Source organism: Lasiodiplodia theobromae (assembly GCF_012971845.1).
Source record: "Lasiodiplodia theobromae strain AM2As chromosome Unknown scaffold_24, whole genome shotgun sequence".
NCBI classification, from domain to species: Eukaryota; Fungi; Ascomycota; class Dothideomycetes; order Botryosphaeriales; family Botryosphaeriaceae; genus Lasiodiplodia; species Lasiodiplodia theobromae.
In genome coordinates, this window is record NW_023336449.1 from 249,229 (window position 1) to 271,143 (window position 21,915).

At 56.7% G+C, this 21,915-nt stretch overlaps 9 protein-coding genes across 9 annotated transcripts; 4 read left to right on the plus strand and 5 right to left on the minus strand.

Annotated features, from left to right (window-relative positions):
• Positions 1-106: 106 nt before the first annotated feature.
• LTHEOB_7820 (Dihydroxy-2-butanone 4-phosphate synthase) lies at positions 107-948 on the minus strand (the record flags this gene model as incomplete). The annotated part of the gene is made up of 2 exons (XM_035517229.1): positions 107-750; positions 852-948. The coding sequence occupies 2 exons, from the start codon at positions 946-948 to the stop codon at positions 107-109; spliced, it is 741 nt and encodes a 246-aa protein (XP_035370839.1).
• A 1,153-nt stretch (positions 949-2,101) lies between these two features.
• LTHEOB_7821 (Coiled-coil domain containing protein) lies at positions 2,102-3,824 on the plus strand (the record flags this gene model as incomplete). Its single annotated transcript, XM_035517230.1, has 5 exons — positions 2,102-2,462; positions 2,512-2,882; positions 2,930-3,364; positions 3,423-3,636; positions 3,697-3,824. The coding sequence occupies 5 exons, from the start codon at positions 2,102-2,104 to the stop codon at positions 3,822-3,824; spliced, it is 1,509 nt and encodes a 502-aa protein (XP_035370840.1).
• A 647-nt stretch (positions 3,825-4,471) lies between these two features.
• LTHEOB_7822 (Hexose carrier protein) lies at positions 4,472-6,498 on the minus strand (the record flags this gene model as incomplete). The annotated part of the gene is made up of 9 exons (XM_035517231.1): positions 4,472-4,804; positions 4,879-4,943; positions 5,002-5,249; positions 5,306-5,377; positions 5,432-5,807; positions 5,869-5,954; positions 6,005-6,108; positions 6,159-6,358; positions 6,414-6,498. The coding sequence occupies 9 exons, from the start codon at positions 6,496-6,498 to the stop codon at positions 4,472-4,474; spliced, it is 1,569 nt and encodes a 522-aa protein (XP_035370841.1).
• A 787-nt stretch (positions 6,499-7,285) lies between these two features.
• Positions 7,286-8,857, minus strand: LTHEOB_7823 (F-box domain cyclin-containing protein; the record flags this gene model as incomplete). The annotated part of the gene is made up of 1 exon (XM_035517232.1): positions 7,286-8,857. One exon carries the CDS (start codon positions 8,855-8,857, stop codon positions 7,286-7,288), a length of 1,572 nt encoding a protein of 523 aa, XP_035370842.1.
• Positions 8,858-10,098: 1,241 nt separating this feature from the next.
• LTHEOB_7824 (Cytochrome p450 protein) lies at positions 10,099-11,884 on the plus strand (the record flags this gene model as incomplete). The annotated part of the gene is made up of 3 exons (XM_035517233.1): positions 10,099-10,314; positions 10,366-11,162; positions 11,239-11,884. The coding sequence occupies 3 exons, from the start codon at positions 10,099-10,101 to the stop codon at positions 11,882-11,884; spliced, it is 1,659 nt and encodes a 552-aa protein (XP_035370843.1).
• A 1,236-nt stretch (positions 11,885-13,120) lies between these two features.
• LTHEOB_7825 (Mannan endo-alpha-mannosidase) lies at positions 13,121-14,788 on the plus strand (the record flags this gene model as incomplete). Its single annotated transcript, XM_035517234.1, has 2 exons — positions 13,121-13,492; positions 13,637-14,788. The coding sequence occupies 2 exons, from the start codon at positions 13,121-13,123 to the stop codon at positions 14,786-14,788; spliced, it is 1,524 nt and encodes a 507-aa protein (XP_035370844.1).
• Positions 14,789-15,663: 875 nt separating this feature from the next.
• On the minus strand, positions 15,664-18,352 carry LTHEOB_7826 (Involucrin repeat protein; the record flags this gene model as incomplete). The annotated part of the gene is made up of 2 exons (XM_035517235.1): positions 15,664-15,783; positions 15,851-18,352. 2 exons carry the CDS (start codon positions 18,350-18,352, stop codon positions 15,664-15,666), a joined length of 2,622 nt encoding a protein of 873 aa, XP_035370845.1.
• Positions 18,353-19,749: 1,397 nt separating this feature from the next.
• On the plus strand, positions 19,750-20,817 carry LTHEOB_7827 (Arylamine n-acetyltransferase 1 protein; the record flags this gene model as incomplete). The annotated part of the gene is made up of 2 exons (XM_035517236.1): positions 19,750-20,195; positions 20,253-20,817. 2 exons carry the CDS (start codon positions 19,750-19,752, stop codon positions 20,815-20,817), a joined length of 1,011 nt encoding a protein of 336 aa, XP_035370846.1.
• Positions 20,818-20,923: 106 nt separating this feature from the next.
• Positions 20,924-21,403, minus strand: LTHEOB_7828 (Nadh:ubiquinone oxidoreductase kda subunit; the record flags this gene model as incomplete). The annotated part of the gene is made up of 4 exons (XM_035517237.1): positions 20,924-20,944; positions 20,997-21,083; positions 21,209-21,301; positions 21,356-21,403. 4 exons carry the CDS (start codon positions 21,401-21,403, stop codon positions 20,924-20,926), a joined length of 249 nt encoding a protein of 82 aa, XP_035370847.1.
• Positions 21,404-21,915: the final 512 nt, after the last annotated feature.

A 21,915-nucleotide genomic window follows, 5' to 3' on the forward strand; every position in this document is an offset into this window, starting at 1 on the left:
ATGACCGTGGTTGTGGGCATCAATGGGCGCGGTTTCCTGTACTCGAGGATGCGGGTGCTGTTTCCTGAGGCCGAGGAATTGGTCTCTGTCATTTACTCCGGATCACCTAGTAGTCGACGCCCACAACACCCTCGAGCTTGCCCTCGGTTTCTTCAACGTAGCGCACCATGTCCTCGATGGTGCACACCTTGATACCGAACCTCTTGCCGAAAGCCAGGCACTCGTCCCTCCTCATCATGCCGCCGCCGACACGCTCAGGCACGCCTTCCTTCTCCTCGCCGTCGGTGATGAGCTCGCAGATGACGCCGACCTCGGGCAGTTTCGCGAGGCGGCACAGCTCCGTGGCCGCCTCGGTGTGACCGCGCCGCTGTCTGACGCCACCGTCGCGCGACTGCAACGGCAGGATGTGGCCGGGCCGCCTGAAGTCCTCAGCCGTGGCGCTGTCGTTGGCGAGCAGCCGGCAAGTAACGCTGCGGTCGGTGGCGGATATGCCTGTGGAGATGCCGTGGCGGGCGGAGGCGTCGACGGAGACGGCGTAGGCGGTGCGGTTCGGGTCGGAATTGTCGACAACCATCTGCGGCAACGCCAGCTTCTTGGCGCGAGCGGCCGTCACGGGTGCGCAAATGTAGCCGGATGTGTAGCGGATCATGAAGGATGCCTTGGCGGGCGTGAGGGCGGAGGCGGCGATGATGAGGTCGCCCTCATTTTCGCGCGAGGGCGAGTCGAGCACAATGACGAATTCGCCGCGGCCTGTGGAAAAGAGCGTGATTGTTAGCCAATGCGCTGGGAAGGCGCGCAGCCGGGAGCAGAGGCTGAAGGGGTGGCGTGGAGACGGGGAGAGGTGGGCGCACCGAAGGCTTCTATCACGTCCGGGATGGAATCGAAGGTTGGGTGGGCAGCGGCGACGCCATTGATGACAGGAGCTTCGGTCATAGTGGTGGTGGTCATGTCGTTGGCGGAGTGTGGGCGCAAAGAGGCAGGGTATGTATGGTGTGTAGATATATTTCGGCGGACGATGTTGTAGGCACGGTCCACTCTCGGTGATGTTGCTTATGAGAGCCGGCGGAACTCTTTTGTCAGCGGGGGAAGGGCTTGGAAGAGGAGTGTCGAGCAAACGAAGAAGAGGGCGAGCGGAGGAATAAGAAGCATTGGAGCATGGTGGAGCTCCGAGTCATTTCTGGGCGCAGAATTGGCCGTTGGTGTCCTCTGCGATCCCGGTCGAGACCGAAGGACCCCTCCTCGCACTCCCGCCTGCTCCCGCCCCCGCCGGCGCCCCTCGGCCTCGGCCACCGTGTGGCTCCCGAGTCTGCTCGCCGACAATCTTCGCAGCACACACGCGGCGACCTTTGAGATCGTCGCTTCTGCGACAAAGGAGAGTCTCACTTCTGCTGCGATCTGCATCTAGGGGCACCCCAGCCGTCGGGGAAGCTTGCGAGAAACAAACTAGGCCGGACATGGTCGCGCGAACGTGTGCCTGAGTGGTAGGCGGCTTGCAACACCAAACAGGATCAGCGCTGTCGAGCGACGGGGTCGATGCCGCGTCTTAGGCAGCCTGCATGGAACCAACCCTGAAAATCTCCCCCTACTCCACTGGCATTGTTCGTTTCCTGAATTGGGCCTGAGGCCTACGAAGCAGTTGCTAAGGGGAAAGCACGCCTTGTTGCAGTGTTGACGGCAAGAGCACTATGGTAGAACCTGAACATGTGATCTGGAATAGGTACCGAAGCACCATATTCTTCGACTGGACTGTTTCCCATTTGCACGCCACCTGGTCATGATGAAGGAACGGTTGGACGAACGAAACCCGAAAACAACAAAATGATCGACATGCGAACCAGGGAAAAGGAAGGATTCGAGAAACGTGTCGGGCCGATGTTGGTGATGGATCTTGTGGTGTTGAGCTGGACAGGAACAGCCGAGGCGCTGCGTCGATCATCAGGCAGGCAGATAATGACGTAGTTTGTTTCCCGGTGTCGCAAGCCGGACACTCGCATGTTGACTTCCACATTATTGCAGCCACACTACTTCACTCTCTCGGACTTCTGACCATGCTTTGATCTTTCCTTTTTCTCGGTACCTAAGACACATCTCGCGCCACACCATGCAGCCCCGGCTCTTCCACTGCGCTGCACGAGCAGCCAGGACCCCTGCTCTATCGTTGCAGCTTCGCATCTTCCGCTTCTATGCCTCACCGTCATGCGACACCTCCGCCTTTGCGCGCCGCAATGCTTGGAGGGCATTCGGCTCGACCCCAAACAACCTTATCCAGGAAAGACCGGTCATGAGCTCCAGTTCGCAACCAGCAAGCGAGTTGAACAACAACATCACCCAGGAAGAGAACGAAGACTTCGACCAGAGAGTCGCAGAGGACAAGGGAAAGCAGATCCGCACTCCATGGCATCGAGAAGGCTCAGACGTACCACCTGTTGGCCGCCTGCGCTCAGCCGGTGCCATGACAAAAGGTGCGCAACCCGCGAGTCCACCGGAGACCATGACGCTGATGCTGTATAGGCAAATTACTCACAACACCCAGCCGAATGCTGAAATTGATCCTTCCACTCACGACCAAAGATTACAACAGCGACCGTAAAGACGTCGAGCCTCTCGCGCTCCTTGTCCACCCCCAGCAACCACTCTCATACCTCGAGCGCCTGATTCAATCTGAGCTCCCCACGGTGAGTAGAGAAGGAAAGGAGAGGATACCAGAGGTCTATTTTCGGGCCGAGGATTCAACACAAGACTCGCTCGATCCCGCGAAGAAGACCAAAGTCCACGACCCGAAGAAGAGTGACGACGACGACCATATCGACACCCCTGACGAGCTGAGAATCGACGGCGTCACCCACAAAACCGGCAAACTTAACCGCAAGTCTAAGGCAGAGGTACGTGGACCTAGATCCTGTTGTACTCAGCCGCTCATTGTCATTAGGCCAATCGTCTTCGGGGCGGCGCCGGCGAAGGTGGTGTTGAATCATACAGTGGCCTCGGCCACGAAGCCCCCACCGATACCGAGGCAGAGCGACGATTCGTACGCTGGTCCAAGTCGACGGAAATCGGCGACTTCATTCGAGATGCAGCACGCGGCCAGGAATTTGCCATTGAAATTGAGAGCGCGCCGCACGACATTAGAGTCGGTGTTCCCAGCTTCAACGACCGCACGTACTATTTGCGCATGCGTCTACGCTCGACCAGCAAGAAGATCGCAGACCTGGCAGACATCAAGAAAGAATGTGACCAGCTCGCTCATAAGGGAGCCCAACGTGTCGCGCTTGGTGGGCTGGGTCTCGTGGTTGCATGGTGGGGAACCGTCTACAAGCTCACGTTTGATACCGAGTTGGGCTGGGATGTCATGGAGCCCGTGACTGTAAGTTGTCGCGAATTGTTGATGTTAAAGCAATTTGACCCTAACAAATCTCTCTTAGTATCTTGTTGGGCTCAGCACTTTGATTGGCGGTTACGTGTGGTTCCTCTACCACAACCGCGAGGCATCCTACCGATCAGCCATGAACATCACCATCTCACGTCGCCAGCAAAAGCTATACAATGAGCGCGGCTTCGAGATGGAGAAGTGGCAATTTTTTATCGAGGAAGCTAATGCTCTTCGGAAGGAGATCAAGCTGATTGCCGACGAATATGGTAAGCGGTTCTCGTCCAGTATTTATGTTCTCTGTACTGGAAATCGCTGACGTGTATAAGATGTCGAATGGGACGAGCTGGCGGATGAGAAGCACCAGAAGGTCGTCGAGGCATTGCGTAAGGAACGGAGAAAAAAAGAGAACGGAGGCAAGAAAGATGACAAGGATGGCGATGACGGTGACGATTAAATATCTATGATCGAGGGAACTGACATATTTAGCCTGGCAAAGTCAAGGAGGACACTACTGGGCGTAAGGGAAGATACCCGATGCTGATCTTCGGTGGGAATTTTGCGTACAGCGTAGAAGGTTGAACATCTGCGTTAAGCGACAACATTTTCTAGCAAGCAGAGAGCGTTTACGATGTTAGCGTATACAAAGAAGGGAGAGAGATGCGGGAGAAGGAAATCAAGAGACAAAGAGAAGGTCCGAGCCTACACAAGGATCCATAGATAAATTGTAATGTCCAATAACTTCACCATGGATGAATATTTAAGGTACCCACAATTCTGACCACTTACAACGTAGACTACTAGCGACGCGGGTAAGTACTAGCAGGTAGAACAGCCCTGTAATCTGGCAGTAAAAGAGACGAATCAAAGTTAATATTTCGAAGAGGGGTCAGGATTGTAGGAGCCATATTTAATGATGGTCATACGCAAAACATACAGCGTGAACTTTCCATCGAGTCTCGCGTTGGTTGAAGCAGGCAATAGACGAGTGCAGAAGTGTATGACAGACAGAAAAAATGCAATTGCTCTTTATAAAGCATACTGGTATACTATTTAACTTTTGCCCGCCAGCCACGGCGTTCTCCCTTCCCTCTTTATCGGGCCTTATTTCGACCCCGCATGCTCGTGATGCGTCTGAACCTCCTCGGAAATGCCCTTCTCGATGGGTGCGACGACCTCCTCGTTCGAGCTTGTGCCCACCTCCAGGCTCCTCATACCCATCTGCTTCTCCTTGCGGATGCGCTTGCTGATCTTGATGGGGCTCTCGCCGCGCGTCGTGTACAGCTCGTCCATCTCCTCGAGCGAGAGCATTGCAGTCTCCGGGTAGCAGAAGTAAATGAGCGGGACGAAGAGGAGGTTGGTGATCATGAAGATGAGGTAGGCCTTCCACTGCAGGCGGTTGATGATGATGGGCGTGATCATGACGATGACGAAGTTCTGGGAGAGAGAAATTCCGTTAGTTTGAGCTGTGTGCAATCGTCAGAAGACGAGATTCAGGGTTGAAAACTTACCCAGAGCCAGTTGGATGAGATACCGATGGCAGTACCACGAGCTCTAGCTCTCAGTGGCAATATTTCTACGGAGTAGGTAGTCAGTACCTATTTAAAAAGCTGTGCAATGCCTTCGCGACTTACCAGGGACGTAGACCCAAGGGATGCAGTTACAGCTGGCGCCGAAGATAAACATGTAGACGAAGAAGAAGGCGACACTCGCGGATGCGGTGGGCTCTCCAATGCTGGAGTTCTTGAAGCTCAGGAGGATCGAGATCATCATCATGCAAATTCCCAAGCCAAAAGATCCCCACATCATAGGGCGGCGACGACCCAGCTTGTCTGCACCCAAAGCTGGGATGATTGAGCCAAGTGGGAACATGATTTGGATACTGGAGAAGCTTGTTAGTACATTACTTCTCCCACACAAGGGCACATGATAACATACACTCCACCGAGAAGCAGCGACATGTTACGAGTCATGCCAACGTTCTCCTGAAGGACGGTAGGGACGTAGTAGCTGTGCTCATGTTAGCAACAAGGATCGAAGCGGTAGGTTTACCAGGTTACTTACACAACAAGGTTAATACCGCCAACCTGGTTCATGAATTGCATGCCGTACGCGAGCAAGACGCGCTTTCCGGTCTGGACCTCATCCTGCTGGAAGATGTGCAGCCAGCTCTTCTGGGCCTCGCCCTCGAGAGAAAGGGCATGCAGAATCTCAGCCTTTTCCTTCTTGATGGACGGGTGATCGGGCTCCTTGTCAAAGACGTCGCAGAGCACCTTGACGGCATCGTCATGCCTGCCCTTGTTGAACAGATCACGCGGCGAGTCCGGAAGTCCGAAAACGAGAACGATGACGATGATGGCGAAGATGACCTGGCAAGCGATGGGCAGCCTCCACGCGATTTCTCCGCCGACGAAGTTGATGCCATAGTCGAACCAGTATGCTAATTGATGGGGTAAGCAAGTGTCTAATGACGGCTGTCCTGAAATGGCATCCCGGCTTACCCATGACGATACCAACACCGACGAATAGGGGCTCACTGCAGACGAGACGGCCTCGGTTGTGGGCATGGGAAAGTTCGGCTTGGTACCTATGAGGCGTCAGTCATGACCAAACCCCTCACGAAGCTGGTCTGCGTACATTGGAACCGTCGACGTCTCCATTCCAGTGCCAATTCCGGTAATGAATCGAGCAGCAATCATATGGCCTCTCGAATATGCCGATGCTTGAAGAGCGCCGCCAACCTAGAGCAGTGTTAGTGAAAGCAGCGTGGTGCAAGAAGCAAGCAGCTCACAATGATCCATGCCATGGCCACCCACATGGCCCTACGGCGACCCAGGGTTTCTCCAAAACAGAAGGCAGCGATACAGCCGGTAAAGCATCCGAGGTTATATACGGCAACAATAATGCCTAGTAGGGTATCGTTGGGGTGGCCGACGACGTCTAGGAAGTGGTCGTTGCCGACAATGCCACTGAAAACGCCCTGATCATAACCTGGCGACTGGTTAGGAAATGTTCCGTCTGGGTCGAGAAGGCTGAGGCGGCGTACCGAACAGGATGAAGGCCATGGAACAAGCGGCTGTGATGGCCAGCTGCAGCTTCCAGCCGCGACCGAACATGTCGATTTGCACCATGATGAAGAGAGTCGTCCGTCCTCCAGTTCACGGCAGTCAAGATGGAAAGGAAGGAAGGGTCAGGGCCCAGACACCACAGGTAAGGCAAGGGTTGATGCGCAAGATATATGGCGAAGATCAGCTCGCGGCATGGCGCAGTAGCACAGTGGCTCGCGCGAGAATGAGCCGACGCATAGGTTCTCCCCGAGCTTTTGCGGGGAATATAAGCGCCGTGAGCAGCCGTAGCAGGGAAGCGCAAGCGTCAACAGAGGGTTCGCATGGCGACGATCGCTTGCACCGACGACGTGCCGACGGTCGGCGCAGGTGCCGAAGCGGCGTCCCGTTGGCTTGCAGGCAGGCATGACGTTGGATGGCCAAGGCATTTAGGCAGAATGAGGAGTCGGCAAATCGCAAGACGGACGGGATCTGCAGCGTGTCGCGGGGCGCCGCCGCATTGGCACGCGGCTCACGGCCGTGTTTGTGGGGATGGGAGATGGCGGTGGGGTGAGACGCAAAACTTGGCTGCGGAGTGTGGAGTGTGGAGACGGGCCCGCATCAGGCAGTCGGAGCCTCCGCAGCCGCTTCGGGGCAGGCCGCCATGAAATCCTCGGCGGACTCATTTCCTGGTACGGCCCGGCTTGCCCGACGAGGCCTAGCCCGGCTGTTGCCATGTAGCGGTCTAATCGGAGAGATCTCTCACTTTCGCTAAATGCCGCGATCCGGAGTCAGCACTGGGCGCTAAAAGTGCCGCATGCTCAACTTCCTTGGTTGCAAACGCCGGAGAACACGCGGACAGGTATATTCATTGCTACTCCTTCTCCGGCGTGTCGATTGACCGCTCCGGGAACACCATCTTCCAACTACGAACCCCCCGATCAGCCTTGCGCGGCTTCGACAGGTCATCTGGCACAAGCGTCGATATCACCGAACACGTCCCAGGCGTAGACTGCACCGGTTGCAGGTACAGGAAGTTCTCCCCTTTCGGTCTCTCGTCCAGGCGTAGCTCGATGCCTGCCCAAATCAGTCTGCTCGGCAGGAAGTCCAACTTGTCGTGCATGAAGTGGAATGCCGTGCCATCCACGAGAAGCTCCAGAAGCCTGATTCGAGGAAACTCCTCGCGGTAGTTTTCGACGAGGTCCGACAGGAAGGCCGACAGCGTGAGCCAATGCTCCTTGAAGCAGTTCAAGTGCAGCGTCTCGATAGAGCCCGGCAGAGCGTCCAGCGGCGCCCATCGAGGCCCACCCATTGCAATGAAGGATGCAAAGGATACGGTGAGATGTTTGAGGTTGTTGAAGCAAGTCAGGCGAAAGCTTTCGGTCAAAACGTGTTGGCTCCGATCTCCTTCGATGTTCAGCGTCTCTAATGAGTCTTGATGCTGCAGCAGCGCTTCGTACAACCGGTCCATGTCTATTGCTTCGCACTTCCACTGCCGCTGATTAAGCAGATTGCGCCCGATGGCGTAGTTGAAGCATTTCAGTGCTTTGCACGACGCCATCAGTCCTTTGATAAACTCGTCACCCACTACACAGGGCCCAATGGTCAGCGTCTCGACGTTCGAAATCGCCCTGGGCCAATCCGAGGCATCCTCGTCCGATGCTTCGGGGGTCCAAAGCTCAAGGTTGCGCAGCGTTGGAATGCCGAGGAAATCCTGCACAGAGAGCATCTGGAAATATCCTTCTGTAACCATGATGAGGCTCTTTAGCTTCGACAGTGGCGCAACGTGTCCGGCCTCGGGCGGCGTCTGAATTATCCACCTCGCAAGCCGATGCGTCCAGCCGTAAAAGGTGCCAAAGCTCTTATCAATCTCAAACTTAAGCTCCTCCAGGTTCGGCGTCTGGGCCAGGAGGAGCGACGCCTCGGATTCGTAGCGGCCGCGCGCTAAATCAACGAGCCACCTCTCTTTGGAAAGTATGTCATTCACTTCTGCAGCAGCGGCAAAAATGTCGGCGAAGTCTCCGCCCTCGTGAGGTTGGGCGGCAAAGATTTTTTCCTCAAGCCGGACTACCATTTCGCGCACACGTGCTGCATGGTCCGGACTTTGCGCGATTCTGCGCAAGAAGTGGCGGCGAGTAATTGAGTCGTAGTCGGCATACCATGAGTATAGCAGGGGCTCTGCTATCCGGCAGAACCTCTTCGAGACCAAGCATATGCTCCACAGGGTGCGCGTCTTCCGCTGTTGTCTTATCTTATCGATAGGAAGATGGCCAGGATAACATGTGTTCGCCAACTTGAAGATTTCCTCAATCAACTCATCGGGCAAGTCGTCCAGGCTGGTCTTAGCTTCTTTGGTGTTCCCGGCCTTGCCGCGTTTGCTTTCCTTTTTGGGGTAGGGGGACTCTTGTCGCCGCTTGAGGTTCGATCGACTAATGCGCTTTTCCATGGCTGCGATGTCGGAAGCGTAGATGGAAGGCGCGGGGCTGTTGACGACGAAGGGTGATTATTTGTTGCGACAGGGTTTCATGCGGTGGGGGCAGGTGTAAACTTGACGTAATCCGTAGGAATGTGGAGCTTGTTGGAAAAATTCTGGTCACTGCCCGTACATGGCCGCAATTTTTAGGTGAGGATGTGAAAGGAGGTGTGCGGTAGTGTTGATGGTGGAAGGAGCGTCGTGGGTAAGACGGAGCCACGCGACCGCGTCCAAGGCACGGACAGGCTTATCACCAGATCACGTGTAGCGGCGGCCAAGGAGAAATAATCGGCTCGGCAACCGCATGGATCAACAGCTGCAGCCGCGACTGACGCTTTTTCTTTTCATCCTTCTCCCACCTATCGTTGTGTCAGCAAGCATCATGGCGCCTAAGGCACGCCCCACTTGTATAAGTACTCGCTAAACACACCACCAGTCTTTCCTTGCCACGCAACAATCTCATGCAACCCGGCTTTTACGCGACTACAGAGTACTTTATCGCTTTCTTTTTTCTTCGAATCCTCGTATGATTGACTGATCTAAGCGCCGTTTTCCCATTCTCCTCTCTTCGACCTTAGGTGCCTTCTTGAAGCGCTCTCAAGCTTCACCATCTCGTTTGCTATCCACCAATTTCATCTACTTGCGTCCAGCTCGGTCCGTTGCCTTCAAACAGGTTTTAATTGCACGGTTTGTTCCCACGCGTGCAACACGTCATGATTCTACTTTTGGCCGACGCTGAACTTTAGAGCCAATCAAGAGCTCTTTCATCAAGAAGCACCAATGATGTTCCAGAAAATCATATGACCTGCAGAACAACCCTTCTCTAGTCGTAGGCTCGGCAGTGGCGGTGCGGATGGCTAGGCACGAGCCGAGGTTGGTGGCAATAAGCTTTCTGAGCCCGCACCATACCCCAGATTTTACTTAATTCAGAACGCAAGTCAGGGAATGATCTGCTTACGGCCGTAGTGTCCCACCAAGTTGCTACTCCTAGCCTGCCAACCGTACTGCTGCGCCTACTGCCGTTGCGTGCCGGACAAGACTCGCTAACGTCCAGATGAGTAAAGCTGAGGGTTGATCTTCTCGCGACCGAGGCTCCACCCCACAGCCCTGTTACATCACATGTACCGCCTCCACGAGTTAAAGACCTACAAAACAGTCAGCTGCTGCTGTTTGGTCGAGCCCAATCTTAACGCTGGCGCCAACACACTTGCACAATGACCATAGATCTACCACTTCCCGTCAAGCTTGTCTTGTTTTCAGCCCCGGAGGCCTTTCTGGTGAAACAATTTTTTCCTGGTCAGAATCTTCGGCTCCCGATCACGCCCATTTTCCTGGCGTTGGTCGCTATCAACTTCTTAGCATGGGCTTTCTGCAAAGTGTTGATCTACCCGTTCTTCATCAGCCCCTTCCGCTATCTTCCCGAAGCCGTGGTAAGATCGCTTTGCCGCAGATTTTCTGCACCTTCTAAGTAACAACCCCAGCCAAAGTATCCCATCATCGCCAATGGCCCCGTCGTCATGTCGAAGCCCCCAGGCAACGAATTCCTCAAGTGGATCAAGACGATCCCCAACGACGGCCTCATCCGGTTCCGCGGCTTCTTTAACGTCGACCGCATCATCCCGACGGAACCGCGCACCATCGCAGACGTCCTCGTGCATAAGAGCTACGACTTCGAGAAGCCCACGAGGCTGCGCGGCTTCCTGCGCCGCATCCTCGGCGACGGACTGATCATTGTCGAGGGAGACGAGCACCGGTTCCAGCGCAAGAACATCTTGCCCTCCTTCAGCTTCCGGCACATCAAGGAGCTGTATCCCGTCTTCTGGAACAAGGCCGTCGCCCTGACTGATGCCGTGACGGCCGAGGTGCAGGACGATCCCGTCATCGAGATCAACCATTGGTCCACAAAGGTTACGCTTGACATTATTGGCCTCGCCGCGCTTGGGCGTGACTTCAACGCGCTCAAGAACTCCGACGACCCTCTTGTGGCTACCTACGAGGAGGTGCTCGAGCCGACAATGGAGAAGACCGTCTTTTTCACACTCCACGTCCTCGGCTTGGAGCATATCGTCAAGATCCTACCGTGGCGGATCAACGAGGTGATGCGTGACACGACAACTCGGTTGAAGCAGATCTGTCAGCAGCTCCTAACGGACAAGAAGGCCTCGGCCAAGGCGGAGAGTGAGGAGCAGCAGAAGGACATTCTATCAGTGATGATGCGGTCGAATCTCTTCGGCGACGACATGCTGATCGATCAACTCTTGACCTTCCTTGCCGCCGGGTAAGTCTCTTGCATCCCACCACCAGCTCGGGGTTGTAAAACCGCGTTGGAAGAGGGCTAACGCAACTCCACACAGCCACGAAACCACTTCGTCTGCCTTCACTTGGGTCTGCTACCTCCTCGCCGTACACCCAACCGCACAGGCACGCCTCCGCGCCGAAGTCCTCGCCAACCTGTCCTCCGAGCTCGCCTCTCCCTCATCCGCTTCCGCCGCAACGCTGACCGAGAAGCTTGAGAACGGGATGCCGTACCTGAATGCCGTGTGCAACGAGACGACGCGGCTGTACCCGACGGTGCCGGTGACGCTGCGCGATGCGGTGCGCGACACGGACATCTGCGGGCAGCGTGTGCCGAAGGGCACCCAGGTGCTGCTCGTGCCCTGGGCCATCAACCGGTCGCCGGCACTGTGGGGCCCGGATGCGGAGTGCTTCAGGCCGGAGCGCTGGATCGACGATGACGATGACGATGAGCAGGGTCGTCGCCGCGCGAACAACCACGGCGGCGCGAGCAGCAATTACTGCCAGCTTACCTTCTTGCACGGGCCGCGCAGCTGCATCGGGCAGAAGTTCGCACAGGCGGAGCTGAGGGCGCTGGTCGCGGCTTTCGTGAGTCGCTTCGAGTGGACGCTGGCGATGGATGAGAAGGACGTCATTCCTGCGGGAGTGGTGACGACGAAGCCGATGCATGGGATGCGGCTGCGTATCAAAAGGTACCCGGCCTGAGGCGGTCGTGCGGGAAAGGGTTTTGTGACCTGCCGTCAGGAGGACAGAACAGGATCGTAATCAGGGAAAAGCTGCGAATGAAATATTCTTTGTGCATGAATCGCATGCTCCGCGTCGGGATGCACCCGGAGAAAGATCCCTGTGTGATAGCATGGGTCTGGAAACAAGTCTAGACGTTATGTTGAGACATTCGCATAACAATGCTCGGCTACCTAGTCGAGGCCAGCTGCCGTCCGCGTAAGCATAACAGAGCGGCCGTAGCCGGCCCAGGGTGGGCTGAGCTGGGGGTTTCAAGTCACACGTTGTGGTGCTCTGAGGCACTACACTAGAGACCAAATTAGAATATCTTGAGCTGAAGGGATGTAGTCGGTGCTGAGCCTGCTTCCATGATTGGAATTTTTCAGCCATGGCGGAATTGAAGGCGCCTCATCAACCTCAAGGCTTTGAATAAGAGTTTTCGCGCCGGGCCGACCGCCGCCTTCTTCTTTGGAACGTCGTGCATGACCACAACCTTCCTAGCTAGTTTGGCCGGTGAGAAAGCCCGGAACCATAGGTGGAGGACGGAAGGTGGGAGCCGCGGCTTCACAGGCGCTTTCTCAGGACGATCAGCAGCGACCGACAGGGCGACCTTCCCTTTTTGCGGCAGGACCGGGGGCAAGACATGCGAGTTGGCAGAACTCAAAACGCAGCCGCAGCGGCGGGTTTGCTGGCCGCGTGTTTCACAATTGGCGGGATTGCGTGCGATTGGCCAGCCGCACCCGTTTCCAGTTTCACACGCGCTCAGCCACCGGCCAATCGTCACGCTGCACTTGGACCTTTGGTCCCTGCCTCATACCTTATGATGCTTATTCACTTGGCCCAAAAGACGAAAGCTAGTCGGCGAATTTTCCTTGACAAGGCCGCCCGGCGGCTGCGGCCCACCCCCATATGCCCACATCCACTTGCAGCTGGGGTCCGGGCCAGAGGCTAAAGTTAGGGTGGTGCCTGCTATTGTCCTCAAAAGCTTTCCGCTCGCTCATTCCTCCGCTGGATAATGTCAAGGCTCTGACCACCTTCCCATTCCTTCACCTTTCGCTATTCTGCCTTGGCCAGATAGTGCTTTCTCTTCTTCCTTTCATACTACTTCTCTTCCATTCTGCAAACTCCAACTTTCTTCCATTTACCGGGCCATTCCACCGTTACCAGCTCAATTAAAGACGACTCTCTTTCTTGGATACCAAACAAACTACAACGATCATGACGAAGAACGATATCTGGCAGCGCGCCTTGACGGCAGCAGCAGCCGCTCTCGCTCTCATTCCCTCTGCCCACGCGGCCGGCCTCACACTCTCGGTTGACGACTCCTCGTCGATCAAAGCCGGCGCCGCCACTGTGGCAAACGGCCTGATGAAGCTCTACGTCAACAACGCCACGGGTACTACGCCCATCCTTGTTGGCACCTTCGACAAACCCATCTATTGGTGGGAGGCAGGTGCCGTGTGGGGCGGCCTGATCGACTACTGGTCCTACACGGGCGACGCCAGCTACGTGGACACCGTCACCCAAGCGCTGCTCGCGCAAAAGGGTCCTTCCAACGACTTTATGAACACCGAGTGGGAAAAGGAACTTGTAAGTGCTTTTCAGCTTTCCGAGAAACGAGAGGAAGAGAGAGGCCAAAAGGAGAAACTTTAAAGAGAACTTTATTTTAAAATGAACAAAAAAAAAACGGGAAAGAGAGAGTCAATTGTGAGACACTACTAACCATTATGTCAGGGAAATGATGACCAAGTATTCTGGGCACTGGCCGCCATGTCGGCAGCAGAGCAGAACTTCCCTGAGCCCAGCGCGGCCAGCACGGCCGGCGTGACCAACCCACCATCTGCCTGGCTCGACCTGGCTGTCAACGCGTTCAACACGCAGGTCGCGCGGTGGGACACTGCGACGTGCAACGGCGGACTGCGCTGGCAGGTGTACGCTAGCAACAACGGCTACACGTACAAGAACTCGATCTCCAACGGCGGCCTTTTCCAGCTGGCGGCGCGCCTCCACCGCTACACGGGCAACGCGACGTATGCCGACTGGGCGACCAAGGTGTGGGACTGGAGCGTCGGCGTCGGCGCCGTCAGCGCCTCTTCGTACGACATCTACGACGGCGCGGGCGTGGACCAGAACTGCACCCAATTCGACAAGACGCAGTGGAGCTACAACGTCGCCATGTACCTGTACGGCGCCGCCGCCATGTACAACAGCACCGACGGAGCCGCCCCGTGGGACGCCCACACCAAGGGCCTCCTCGACAACGCCGCCCGCATCTTCTTCTCGCCCCCGGCCGGCAACGCCACCGACGTCGCCTTCGAGCCCGCCTGCGAGCCCCTCGGCACCTGCAACACCGACCAGCTCTCCTTCAAGGCCTACCTCTCGCGCTGGCTGGCCAAGATGAGCGTCATCGCCCCGGCCGTCGACAACGGCACCGTCTTGCCCCTGCTGCGCGCTTCTGCTCTCGGTGCTGCCGCCGCCTGCTCCGGTGGCGACGATGGCACCAGCTGCGGCTACCGCTGGGACATCAACGGCTACGATGGCAAGGCCGGCGTCGGCCCGCAACTCGCTGCGCTGGAGGTCATGCAGGCGCTGCTGATCGGCTCGGCCCCGGCGCCGGGCAAGCAGGAGGGAAGCAGCAGCAGCAACGTGGCGGTTCAAGCGGCATCATCGCCTTCGCCGACAACCATGCTCACCTCCGTCGTCGTACCTTCGACGCCGACCGCGGCGCCGTCGACTTCCACGACTACCGTGCAGGAGACAGTGACTACCACCGCCGAGCAGACGGTGACGAGCACGACATACGCGGCGGCCAGTACGGCGGCGGTCATGGCGAGGTGGATCGCGGCTGCGGCGGCGAAGGCACAGCCTGCGGACGCCATGTTCTGATCTGTTTGCTGATGCGGCTTTCTTTTCTCTTCTCGGTGCGCCTGGATTGCGGCCATTTTCCCTCTTCTTCTACTCTTTCTTCCGGAGCATCCCTTCGTTCCTGCACGAATGACGGTAGCGGCGGCGGACTTTTGGCATATGACGGATAATGACCCTTTTCTGTAAAGAAAAATGATAAAGCGCACATACATATACAGAGCATACATAGACGACCGTTGGACTGGGCTCTTACTCTTGGGCTTCAAGTCAATTGGTTGGCAAACAGAGAATACCAATATAGTTTCAAAAAGCACTATACAACAACTTTTCCCCCTTTTCTCTCCTCGATGCTCCTCGTATATGATGAATTCGGATGTTAATAAAAACAAAAAACAAATGATGCTACAATACCAGCGCTTGTCGCAGGCACTGGGGGTATACAATCGCCGGCTGACCACATCGGCAGCCACAGAAGCCGGAGTAATTCATGCGGACAGCAGGCTGAAGAACAAAATACGCAAAATCAGAACTTGGCCGCCCTTTCGAAATCAGAGATAGCCGTCCAGCGAGACACCAATCGGTCTCTGAATGAAATAATAAAAATGGTAAGTAAGATGGAAGAAAAAGACCATTTGATGAAGTGGAACAGAAAAAGGCGGATGAACAATTCCTGAGAGACGACACAGACAAAACTCCCTTTACGCCTGACTCTGCGTGTAAGTTTGGTAGCTGCTTTCTGAGTTGTTTTTTTTAGAAGATGGAAATACTACAGCGAGATTTTAAAATGTTGTTGGTACAGTCCGGAGCTTGCGGGCAACAGTCTCGCGGTTCCCGTTGCATGATAATCGTGAGGACAGCTGGTATGAGGTAAAAGAGCAACGATGAGGCGGCGGGGATTACATTACCGCCGTCATGCTTCGGCTCAGTCCGGCCTTGGGCGACTTGGGAGGGGGCAGCTGTTCCTTCTTTAGGTGCCTGATGATCTGCTCTAGTTTCTTGCGTTCGTCTTGTTCGGCCTGTTGGTGAAAGTACGTGGTTAGTGATCGACTGCAACTGGGTTGAGGGAGGGAAGGGTAGGCTTACCCTCAGGGCCTTTATAGCCTCTGCTCTCGATTCTCTCATCATCTTCCTGAACTCTTCGCGCATCACCTTGGTGCTGGTAGTCTCGGTCAGGACGACACCCGGAGCGCCAGGGGCGCCGGGCGTGGGCACGGCAGCCGGGCTCTTGATGCCGAGCCAGCGCATCCTCTCGTCCGAGAGCTGCGACTCGAGCGACTCGATCTTCTCGCGGAGGTTGTCGATGACGCCTTCGAGGCCCTCGCGCTCCTTCTCGCTCTCGACGTTGGCCTTGGTCATCTCCTCGAACTCGCTGATGGTGTCGCGAAGCTCCTCGCGCAGCATCCTCTCGCGCTCCGCCACGTCCTTGGCCGAGCGCTGCGCCGCGGCGTGGGATTCTGTGAGCTGCGCAACTTGTCCCGTCAGCTCCAGGTTGATCCTGCCCAGCTCTTCCAGCTCGCGCTTGATCTCCGGGTTCGATGCAACCTCGGCAGCGCGCTGTGCCCGAGTGCCGTAGGCGCCATCCAGCTCCGCCTTCGCCATTGTGAGCTCCGTTTGCAGCCTCACCATCTCGCCCTCCAGCTCCCGCAGCTCCTTGTCCGTCTTGGCGAGCTCTTCCTCCTTCTGCTCGATGGCGCGAGCCTTCTCCGCCTCGCTGGCCTTGGACGCCTCGAGGTTCTGGCTGAGCTCGGCGACCTTGGCCTCTGCTTCCGACTTTGCCGTTTCGAGCTCTGAGATGCGCTCTTCGGCGCCCTGCAGCGCGCCGGAATCCGAAGAGTTGGCGTGAAGCTGATGGCGGAGTCGGTCGATTTCGCCGCGCAGGCGCATGAACTCTTCCTCCCTTTCGGCGTCGGACTTCTCGTTCAGCTCGCGCTGCTGCTTGATCTGGCGGCGAAGGATCGACTGCTTCTCCTTCAAGCCGGATGCCCTGCGGTACATATCTTCGACGTGGTTCTTGAAGCGGCTGAGCGTGAACTCTTCCGGCATGGGGTCCTCGTCGGGCGACAGTTCGCCCAGCTCCGCCTCGGCCTCCGGGTCCGCCTCGAGGACCCTCCTGCGCTGCAGCTTCCGCTGGCGAGCATCTTCGTGGCCGGTACGGATGAGTTCCCAGAGGCTCTCGCACACCTTTTCGTAGTCCGTGGCCTGCTCTTTCCAGTACGCAGTGAGCTCTGAAGTATCGGCGTTGCGGGCTTGCTCCAGCTGCGAAAGAAGCTCTTGCTGTGATTGTTCCATGGCGTAAAGAGCATCGTCGATGTATTGAAGCTGGTTTTCGGCGCCTTCTTGAGGAGGCGGAGGAAACTCCTCGCTGTTTTCTCTTGGCGCTCTGCTGACAAGCTGGAAAAGCTGGTGGTTGATGTTCTCCAGACGCTCTCCCATGCCTGAGGGCATTGAGCCGTTCGAGCGCATGTTACTCTGCTCAGCTTCAATGTCCCGCAGCGCCTGGTCCAGGTAGTCCAGCTTCTCCTCAATGTTGGCGGCCCGCTGAGCTGCATTCCCATCTCCCGTGCCCCTCGGGCCTGCATCATACTCCTTGTTCGCGTCAGGATTAGCCTGGACGATCAACTGGCGCAGCCGGTCATTGAGGTCCTCCAGTCTCTTATCCACCGATTGTAGTGTGTCATTAGTCATTGGCGAGTCGTCATCTCCGAGCGGATTAGAGCGGGCCGTCAAGGCCTTTCCATGCTTAAGTGCGTCGACTAGTTTGTCGAGGTTTTCCGGCGATCTATAGAGGCTTCGGTCGTCGAAAGCGTCTTTATCGTCGTGGCGAACAGGGCTCCGGGCGCCAGAGTTCTCGTAGGTGTAGCTGCTGGCGGGGCTATCCGGGCGATTGGCTTGCGGGGCACCGTTCGCCAGTGATTGTCTGCTCCGAGTGCGCTTAGTCGGGCCCTTGTGCGTCATCTGCAGGATTCCAGCCGTGTGTCTCAGCAACTGGTTCTCAATCTGCCTGGATCTCCTCTCCATCTGCCAGAGCTCGCGCGACAACTCATCGCACTTCTGCGCGCTCGCCTTGTAGTCAGCTTCACTCTTCGCCGATTGGTCGGCGCCGTTGCTCGTCTCGTCTGCTCCTTCCTCGCCGTTGGAGCCGCGCCGCTTCGGGTCTAGCCGACTGAGGGACTGGGCGGCGTCGCGCATCTTGGTCTCCAATGCCAGTTTCTGTCCCACGGCCTCCATCTTGGACGTCAGCGACGTCCGCTCCTTCTTGAGCGCCTCCACCTCTTCGAACGAAAGCACCTCGTATCCCAGACTGTCGCCGACTGCCGTCTCGACCAGCAGGTGCATGACGACGGCGTCGTTGGGGTCCAGCGCGTGCGAGGTGCGGGGCTTGCCATTGCGGTTGGCGCTGTCGGCATAGTTGTCGGCGACGGCGCTCTTGTAGTTCTCGTTGAGGATGTCGGCGGGCGGAGGAGACAGAACGGCGGGATTGGGGCTATACACGGAGCTTCCCAGAGTTGGTGAGTCGAGGGCAGGAGTGAGGCCATGCGGAGAAGGGAACCCAAACGCTAATGGCCGAGGCGGTTCTAAATCCATGGCGATCGAGTGGTGGTAGTAGGTATTAGGGAGGGCGGAGTGAAGGCGGGCGCTCGAGGGTGGTCACTAAGTGGGCGACGCGCGGCGCAAGGTCATGGAAAGGAGTGGAATGAGGTAAGGACGACAGCGACCGGCAAATGAATGAAAGAGCATCAAAAGGTAAAAGCCGTGATACGAAAAAAATGAACTTAGCAAACTCATGCGCACAACAGCGCCGGCCGTACTTCTAACTACTCATACGCCAATTAAGGGGCTGGCAGGCAAACATGCTGATCCGGCGCGGTTATCTCACTAGTCAGACGCGTAGCCGCCGAGATTTACATAAGCTCGGTAATCTACACGGTTGATGCGGGCACGACGGACACCCTCTCGTTCCTTAAATCTTGGGAAACGCTCAGGGGCAACGCGTGCGCTGATTGGTTCGCCGTCTGCAGAGTACTGAGCTTAGCCCAATTCGTGCTTTCTTACCCTTGGCTAGGGGTTGGGCTAGCGAGATAACTGCGCCGTGTACGTATCGCTCTTGCCGCTTGCCACAGGGCGCTCATCAGCCGCAAGTTTAAAGCGCCGCCTGCCCCACCTCCACGGTGTGTGGGACTGCCGATAGTGCAAACATTCCCGGTCCACCGCCCACACGTGTTGCGAAACATCCTCCTATTCTCGGTCGCACGAGCGACCGAAGAAAATGTCGAGTCGCAAATGTGCTGCAGATCTGAATTTTCGGTGTCGAGTTCGGACATGGACTGCAACCACCCGCATAGGTAGACTGCCGCATTACAGAATGATCTCCACAATCGCCACCGCGAGGAACCTTATGGCATTCGACTCACGTGAGCGCTGGAGCTACCGCCTAATGGAACGTTCCTATAAGCTTCTCCATGTACGTCCGGGCAACTGCTTCAACTACCCATCATGCGAGCCTGAATTATGATTGGTTTGAATCTTTTGGCACCCACTGTGATATCCTTGACAAACGTGTTCGGGAAAAATGACATGTTTCGCAGCCTTCTGCGCTTCCGGCTCCCGACCCAGGAAACTCCGCTGCCCGGGGACTGCTGTGTCACTGTATGAGGCATACGATGCGAGACCAGGATATCCCATCCCTCCGCCTGCGCGCTGCGCATCGGACAATATGACCGCTTGTCATGGCTGAGCAAGCGGACGGCGAAAAGGCCACCAACTCCGCCGCCATCCGCCTTTTGAGCACGCTCAGCCCAAGCATCGATAAGTCCAACAAAGCGTAGCTCTTCTCCTTGCACATCTTCTAGCACTTGGCGACGTCGCATGACTCGGATCTGATCTGCCTATTGTTGCCGTGCCGATTCTCCACAAGTTTCAGAGCCCCGCTACCGAAGAGAAACGCCATCTCCGTCATTTGTCAAAGCTCCGGATCGCCCCTCATGAGGAGCGCGCTCAGGCGGTACGACTCTGGCAAGAACATTCCCTCGCGGCCTGCGAGCTTCGAACGGACCATGGCCAACCCCCCGCGCTACACAAGGACCCAGCTACGCCAATATTTTGACCGCATCTGCTTGTCGGAAAGTCTGCACCAGTATGATGTCACGCCGCTAAGCCCACAGGAAAAGCTGGACTATTTGGCTCTGCTGCAAAAACACAGCCTTTCCGCCATCCCGTTCGAGAACCTCAGCCTGCACTATTCCCAGCACCGCCGTATTTCGCTGGATCCCGACGAGCTATTCCAAAAGCAGGTGCTGACGCAGGGCCGAGGGGGTTATTGCATGGAGAATAACCTGGTCCATAACATCGTCCTGAGATCTCTTGGCTATCAGGTCTACTCGGCCGGTGCGCGAGTCAAGGGTGGTGCAGAAGCACCGTTCGGCGGCTGGTAAGTCTTGCTTACGTACGCGCGACCCGTGATTCGCTAACGAGCACCGTGTCACAGGAGCCATATGATCAACTTGGTCACCATTGATGGCGCCAAGTATATGATAGACGTTGGGTTTGGGGGCTGGAGTGCTCCCACAAGCCCGCTGCGCCTGGAGAGAAATGCTTGCGACACCACTACCACCCAAATCGCTCCGGCGGAGATGCGGCTGGCCTGGAAAAATGTCGACGGAAACACCGACCCTAACCAGAGGCTGTGGGTGTACCAGCATCGTTCGAACAACGAATCGCCCTGGCTGGACATGTACTGCTTCAGCGAGCTAGAGTTCCTGCCACAAGATTATGAGCTCATGAACTACTGGACGAGCACGAGCTCCAAGGTCTGGTTTACGCAAAAGGTAATCTGCGCTAAGATGGTCATTGATTCTCCCGAGAATGCGGAATTGGTTGGAATCATGATCCTCCAAGATGATTTGAAATTGCGCATTCACGGCAAAACAGAGTCGCAGCAAACTTTCAAGAACGAGGAGGAGCGGGTTTCCGTGTTAGACAGGGTTTTTGGTATCAATTTGAGCAAACCGGAACGTGCAGGAATCAAAGGTCTGGTGTCCGAACTCAAATGATGCATGTATTGTATCCGGGTATAAGTACCACTGGATTCTCTTATATAGAATTGTACAGACTTGGCGTTTACGGGTTTGAGGAAAGTGATTCGCATTGGTATTGGATTTACAAAACCCGCCTCTCGAGCTGCGTTGAGAGTTAGCATTTGCCGCAAGCGTTTCACCATGGCCTTGCCTACCTTCCAGGGATTGTTCAACTCGAAGCCCTCCGGTGCCTCTGGCTTGTCCGTCTGACCTCTGAGGTAGCCAGTCAACCTGCGGTCGCGCTGCATCACTGCATCCGTTCAGTATTCGCCGGTCACGGGTGAGGAAGGAGAGAGCACGAATCGTACTTTGCTGCCGGGCGTTAGCGGACCTGCTCGAATCAATCGCAGGAGACTGATAGACTCACCCTATCCCAAGCATCCAGCGAGTGCCTTGTGCGGTTGCCGCCGTTCTGGAGGCTCTTAAGCTTGGCCATGCCGGCACCGCTGAGGCCGAAGAACTGGGTGCTGCGTCAGTGGTGGTGCGCGCAGCGCGGTGCGGGGAAGGCACATACGGCCAGCATGATCCCATAAGGGAGCAGCGCCTCGAAGGGGACGGGCATTGTGAGTGGCGAGTGTCGAGTGTAGGCGGGGCGGTATTCGGGGTGTCGAGCAGTTGTCGGCGGTGGTGATGCGCGCCCACGGCAGCTGTACTGGCAAGACCGGAGGTTGAATGGCCGGCGGGCGCGTCCGTGCGCCCCCAGCCAGCACCTCTCTCCGTTCCAAGACACCTACACCAAGGGGTCATTACATCCGCCAACGGCACTTCTCGCGCGCGAGAGCTACGGTTTTGGTGTCGCCGAGCCTTCTGCTTCTCAACAAGTCGCAGAAACCGCTATCCTCGCTCCCGTGAAGAGCCCCTGCGCCGACGCGTCGAACGCAATCGCAGCCCACCCGCGCCGCCGATCAACCACATCCGCCCTACCGACACGCTCCATCACCGCGCCCTCCCCTCCCGGCGAGCCTGCGGATTCCGGCTGTCCATATACATGCGCGACCTGGCCGCGTAGCTGAGGCGTCGGGGCGCATAGCGACAGCCAGCAGCCAACGCGAACGCGACCGGCCGCTACGCGAC